This window comes from Tachysurus fulvidraco, chromosome 12 (assembly GCF_022655615.1).
Source record: "Tachysurus fulvidraco isolate hzauxx_2018 chromosome 12, HZAU_PFXX_2.0, whole genome shotgun sequence".
Taxonomy (NCBI): domain Eukaryota; kingdom Metazoa; phylum Chordata; class Actinopteri; order Siluriformes; family Bagridae; genus Tachysurus; species Tachysurus fulvidraco.
In genome coordinates, this window is record NC_062529.1 from 20,813,783 (window position 1) to 20,820,203 (window position 6,421).

Genomic DNA, 6,421 nt, shown 5'->3' on the forward strand with positions numbered 1-6,421 from the left:
CACACACACACACACACACACACACACAGGCCCTATCGGCAGCCCTTCATTTTCTTGCTGCACACACTCATTGGAAAATCAATACAAACACATCATCTCGCCTCTCTGTGGCTCGACACCTTCTGATACTCAAAACAGACGACCAAATACCTGCAGGAGAAGTGTCAGTGCTCCTCAAAAATGGTACCATGACCATGTGTGTGTGTGTGTGTGTGTGTGTGTGTGTGTGTGTGTGTGTGTGTGTGTGTGTGTGTGTGTGTGTGTCTTTTGATATTTTGCTTGAGGAATGCCATTACAGGATTTCACCTTAAACGCATCTCTTATTATAAAGAGCATCTCGAGCACTAAGATGGATGAAGTCGAGGTCATAGCCCTATAGACTAAAATTCAGAATGGAGGAGAAAATTGCACTGGTGTAGTAAAGAAAACACATTCTTTGCAGTCTTCGCACTTTGCAGTCAGATCCTAAGAAATTTATTTTCATGTACAGCATTTGGCGCATTATTAGTATTATAGTCTACATAAAAAACAATGCTTCACTTGTACAAATATGTTTTTTTTTGTTTTTTTTAAAAATAAGCCTGACACCTTCTCTGTCTTCGACGAAAAAGAAAGTAAAGTAAGAGCAAGAGGGGGAAAAAGGAATATATTAAAAAAAGCTGAGAAAGAAATCTAAGTTAAATCCCTGTTAGAGATGAATTGAAATCTTTTCCCAAATGAGATACATAGATTAAAAAAAACATCTATCCAGTAGATAGATAGATAGATAGATAGATAGAGAGATAGATAGATAGATAGATAGATAGATAGATAGATAGATAGATAGATAGATAGATAGATAGATAGATAGATAGACAGATAGACATAAGGAACCCTTTCATTTATAGATTGCATTCACAATTCTACAATTAATTCTATAGTAACTTCCTGGACTTGGATCACTTGCAGTTAGAAGTTCCTATTCAATCTGACAGGCCATTAATCTGGACAAAAAATTAAATAAATAAAAATCTCGGCAGCTTGCAGCTTATGTTATAGCACCATCACATGGTCATATACTGACATGACACCTTACTTTAAATTTTGAGTAAATTTACGCTGTAACTAAGCAAATTCCTAAGCAAATGTAAATTAAAATGTCATTTGTCTCATACACAATCATACACAGTAGGACATGTAGTGAAACTTTACGACTGTCATTGATGTAAAAATAGCAGCACAAAATAGATACGATATATAATAATTTTGTTTATTATAATAATAATAATAATAATAATAATAATAATAATAATTATTATTATTATTATTATTATTATTATTAACAATGTTGTTGTTGTTGTTATTATTATTAATATTATGAACAATGTTGTTGTTATCATTATTATTATTATTGTTATTGTTGTTGTCTTCTTCTTTCCTTGTTCTTGTTCTTGTTCTTCTTATTATTATTATTTTTATTGTTGTTGTAGTTGTTTTTCTTCTTCTTCCTCTTCTTCTTCTTCTTCTTCTTCTTCTTTTTATTATTATTATTATTATTATTATTATTATTATTATTATTATTATTATTGTTGTTGTTGTTGTTGTTGATGTAGTTTTTTTCTCTTCTACTTCTTCTTCTTCTTCTTCTTCTTCTTCTTCTTCTTCTTCTTCTTATTATTATTATTATTATTATTATTATTATTATTATTATTATCTGGCTGAATTATTACTTTATTCAGGCTGCAGGCTGAAGAACTAGCAATAGGGCCATAAACGGCACCAGTTAAACCTGTTTGTAAATTAATAATTCAAATTAAACACATAATAAATACAACACATTTCAGAGAATGACCTTGTGTTAATTACAGTAACTAAAGTATCATTTACATTTCCTACACACTCCTGTCTGATCGAGTGACAAGCCGAGTGACGGAATCTTCTATGGTGTGAGAAATGTGCCAGAACAAGGCACAAAATCTTTCAGGCAAATCAAACAAGTTAAAGTTCTTGCTCTACCACAAAAAGTCTAAGACTCTGTGACACATAACCTTACTGTGATCTTATTATCTGTTAAACACTACAGACATTCAACCACTATTAGACTAAGACATTATAAAGTCATGCTGCTGGTTCTCCAGGAGGCCTATAATACTATATAATACTAAATAATACTATAGCATACTGTACAATGCTGTATGATACATCACAGTATACAATATTATATGATTTAATACCATGCAATACTATATGATTCTAAACAATATGACGAATGTAAATATACAGCAATGGAATAAATGCCATCCATAAGAATACAGAATAAGAATAACTTCTGCAACAAGCACAGAAAATACTTTTTCCTTTTTTTTTTTTTGCCTTGTGTAATTCTAGAGGTGTTGGGGCGGGTTTTCACTGCATGCTGCCATGAGTCATATCAGCAACACATAAAGCAAACAGTCCTCAGGAATCTCTGTGACATCGACATTGACATTAACTTGCTATTGTCTTCTTATGCGGGTTTCTTGGTGGACGACTCAGCCTTCACTTTTCTTTTCAGCCAGGTGATTTTCTGCAACAGGTACAAATGAAGGTACAGTTCACGTCTTTACTTTTAACCTGAGGAAGTAAAAATGGATTTGATACTACTGCTAATATATAGTGGGTAAACCAGGCATGCATGTGCATGTGTGCCAGTATGTTTACATGGAGATTTAAAGCTCAATAACAGACACAAAAGAGCCTGAAGGTAATCTACCTTCAGGCTCTCCAAGAGCCTGAAGGTAGATTAAAGGTTGCCATTACTTTCATTTTTAAATTTCAGGTGTTAAGTAAGTCTGCTCTAACATCTTCAAATATGCCTATCAATGTAAATATAAGACCTTTAATGTTTTGAATACATTTGCAGCACTTCTATTTAAAAAAAGATTTCTATATAAGCAAACAGAAGCTCAGTTTTAAACTGGGTGGGTGTGGTCCGAGTTGACTGACAGCTCAGATTTACTGTAAATGCTTGGGCATTGGTTTCAGGAATGTTGTTGAACTCTGTTGGCTGTTAGAAAATGTCTTCACATATGATAATCTGTACAGATGAGCGTTTTTTTTTGTCGATGTTGTTTGTTTTTTGTTTGATTATGAGTTCATGCACAACATTTATGGTAGGAAGAAACGAGTAACGAGAACGAAAAGCAACAATAGTGAACGTCTTTTAAATCTTGGATTAAAAAAAACCAGTGATTGAAATCACCGAGGCGACAATCAATAAATGAAATTTTATCGAATTATTATAGAGTTGATTATAATTCGTTTTGTATCTATCGTGGAAGCAAGAATTCATATTTTTTAACTGAAGTGTAAAAAAACAATACGGGTGGGATTTAAATCTTTCTTTAACCATTTAAACACTAATATTTAAAATAGTCTTTCTTCAAAGACTGTCGTCATGTATAACCGTAGCTACATCAGATTCTGATCAAAGATGGTCACTTTTGGATCGGATGCTACTAAAGAGAATCATATCACAGCTGATTCAGTGTCAAGGTTATATAGAGAATCAGTAAATCGTACTAGATCGTAGCTTACACCTCAGTGATACTGAAATGAATAAAACATGGATGTACTGATCTTGAGTCCCTACAGATCTGATTCATGGAGTTTTCTTTTGTAATTGTTGTAGGCAAAATTCTTGATATTCCTTCAATTACTTTTGTGCATTTTTCTGTGCAAAACTGCAAGCATCATGTTCTCTTTAAACTGAATTGAATTGATGTTGGCTTTGACGATGCAAGTATTTGCAAAGGCCAGTGCTTTTTGGAGGCGAGTGGACATAAGGGTCAGTGTTACTTTTGGAAGCAAGTAGACAGAAAGCTAGGGTGCCAAAACATTTGGAGGGAAGTGGAGACGAGCATGTGACATCATCCGAATGATCTTGAGGAAGTTCCCCACATTGGGCTGAGTGTTTTGATATGTCACATGTCCATGTTGTGCTAATTATTTTTTTCATGTGACGTCACGTGACGTGACCAGAAGACACGTGAGGCAGTTCTCCTCATTGTGCTGAGTGTTTTGATATGTCACAAGTCCACGTTGTAAAAAGTTTTTTGATTTTGCATATACTGTGGGCCGGGCTGCAGCACAACCGAAAAGCCAGTCGGTACACCAATTAAAAACTTTGATCAGAGTATCACCCTAAAGGAGCTGGACCTCCAAAGTTTATAATGGGAGTCTATGGGTAAAAAAGGCCACTTTGAGACCCGGTACCGGACGTACTTCTACAAAGCAACATAATTACTTTCTCTGATAGTTAAACACATGAACTGAAGAAGGATGAACGTGTTTCAGTTGTAAATGATATCACACGAAGCCGCTTGGCACAAATTGTGACTGTGATCATAAGTAATGCATTAGAAGTATTATTATGTTGCTTTGTAGAAGCCAACATTCTGTTTTCCTATTTAAGCTTAGACAAAAAATTATCAAGAGTAACTCCTCCTAGGGCTTTCGAGCCACATGCACCAAATTCGGATATGTTGTAGAACCTGGTCTGAAGTTTGTTGATATGACTTTTCTAAGTGATCCGAGTACCGGTACTTCCGGTACTGGGTCTCAAACTCTGAACAAAGTTTTTAATTGGTGTACCAACTGGCCTTTGGGTTGTCCCGCAGCCACGCCCCCAATATATGCTAAATCAAAAAACTTCTGACAAAAAAATAAAAAAAATGTGACATATCAAAACACTCAGAACAATGAACTTCCTCATGGGTATTCTGTGTTAATCAAAAATTAACACAACATGGGCATATCATATATCAAAACACAGCCGAATGAGGGGAATTACCTTACGTGTATTTTGGTGATGTCACGTGAAAATCAAAAATTAGCACAACATGGACATGTGACATATCAAGACACTCAGCCCAATGTGGGGAACTTCCTCAAGAGTAATCGGATGACTTCACATGCTCATCTCCACTTGCCTCCAAATGTTTTGGCACCATATCTTTCTGTCCACTTGCCTCCAAACGTAACACTAATCCTTATGTCCACTCGCCTCCAAAAACACCGACCTTTGCGAATACTTGCTTTGACAAAGCCAACATCAAAGTTTGTCACGACGAATTTTACAAATCTAGTTTTATTATTAAAACTATTATTATTATTATTATTATTATTATTGTTATTATTATTATTATTATTATTATTATTATTATTATAAATAACTCAGATGTATAGTAATTGCTCATAATAAATATTTACTAATAATATTTATATTTATAGTTAGTTTTTTTTCAGTAATACTTTTTGTGTATAGCTGTACTTATCTTACTTGGGGAAAGTCACTTACTTGCATGGACACTTTTTTAGATTGGGGTATTCATTTTCATTTTATTTTTATTTAGTATTTTTTTTCTTGTTATCTTTTCTTCTCACAGTCAGTGCAGAAAGTTAAAAAAAACTGGGAGTTACTTTATTGTAGGTAGCGTTTGGATAATAAAATACACAGTTGGAGCAAAAGTGGCACTTAAAGCATAATAGAACTAATGGGGTCCTTCTCATGGTTTTCCCATTGTAGTTTATGCCAAAGGGTTGTTTGCCACGAGGACTGTTTCACTGTGTTATTTGAACTCTCTTGCTTCTGCCTCTCTTTTTGAATTTGTCACTTTGTGCGCCTTTAATAAAGTCAGCGTATCGATTTAACACCGGCCGACTGACAACTTACTTCAGCCTGTAAGATTCCCAGTGTTTATATGTCCAGCTATTAAAGCTATCACCAAAACACAATCACAAATATGTAGGATTTCTTGTTGATGTTACCAGACACAACATTCATTCATTCATTCATTCATTTTATACCGCTTATCCGAACCTCCTCGGGTCACTATACAGCTTGATCTCAGGCGTCATCGGGCATCAAGGCAGGATACAACCTGGAGTGCCAACCCATCGCAGGGCACACACACACTCTCATTCACTCACGCAAGCAAACACTACGGAGAATTTTTTCCAGAGATGCCTATCAACCTTGCATGTCTTTGGACCGGGGGAGGAAACCGGAGTACCCGGAGGAAACCCCCGAGGCACAGGGAGAACATGCAAACTCCACACACACAAGGCGGAGGCGGGAATCGAACCCCCAACCCTGGAGGTGTGAGGCAAACATGCTAACCACTAAGCCACCGTGCCCCCAATGCCATAGGGTTGTATCATACAAATCTCTGACTAACTGTCAGTAGGCACTTTATCCTAGTCAGGGCCGTAGTGAATCTGAAGCCTCTTCCGAGATCACCCTGGATGGCAGCTGTGGCAGAAGATGTAGACGTTAAAACCGGTTTTTGAAACGAGTTTTGCATATCAAATAGAAATATTTCCTAGTTAGTGAGCCATGTGATGACATATTGCTATCAGAAAGATCACGAAGATGCTTGTGAATGCCTAGCTCATGTCCTGT

At 35.7% G+C, this 6,421-nt stretch overlaps 1 protein-coding gene across 2 annotated transcripts in view; it reads left to right on the plus strand.

The window, feature by feature from the left end:
• The first annotated feature begins 2,419 nt into the window (after positions 1 to 2,419).
• Positions 2,420 to 6,421, plus strand: part of LOC113640498 (cytosolic phospholipase A2 zeta-like) — a 27,652-nt gene continuing 23,650 nt past the window's right edge. For both annotated transcript variants that reach the window (XM_027142979.2, XM_047821122.1), the window contains exon 1: positions 2,420 to 2,566. In XM_027142979.2, the coding sequence (XP_026998780.2) occupies positions 2,561 to 2,566 (6 nt within the window). In that variant the 5' untranslated portion in view covers positions 2,420 to 2,560. The remainder of the gene's footprint in view (positions 2,567 to 6,421) is intronic.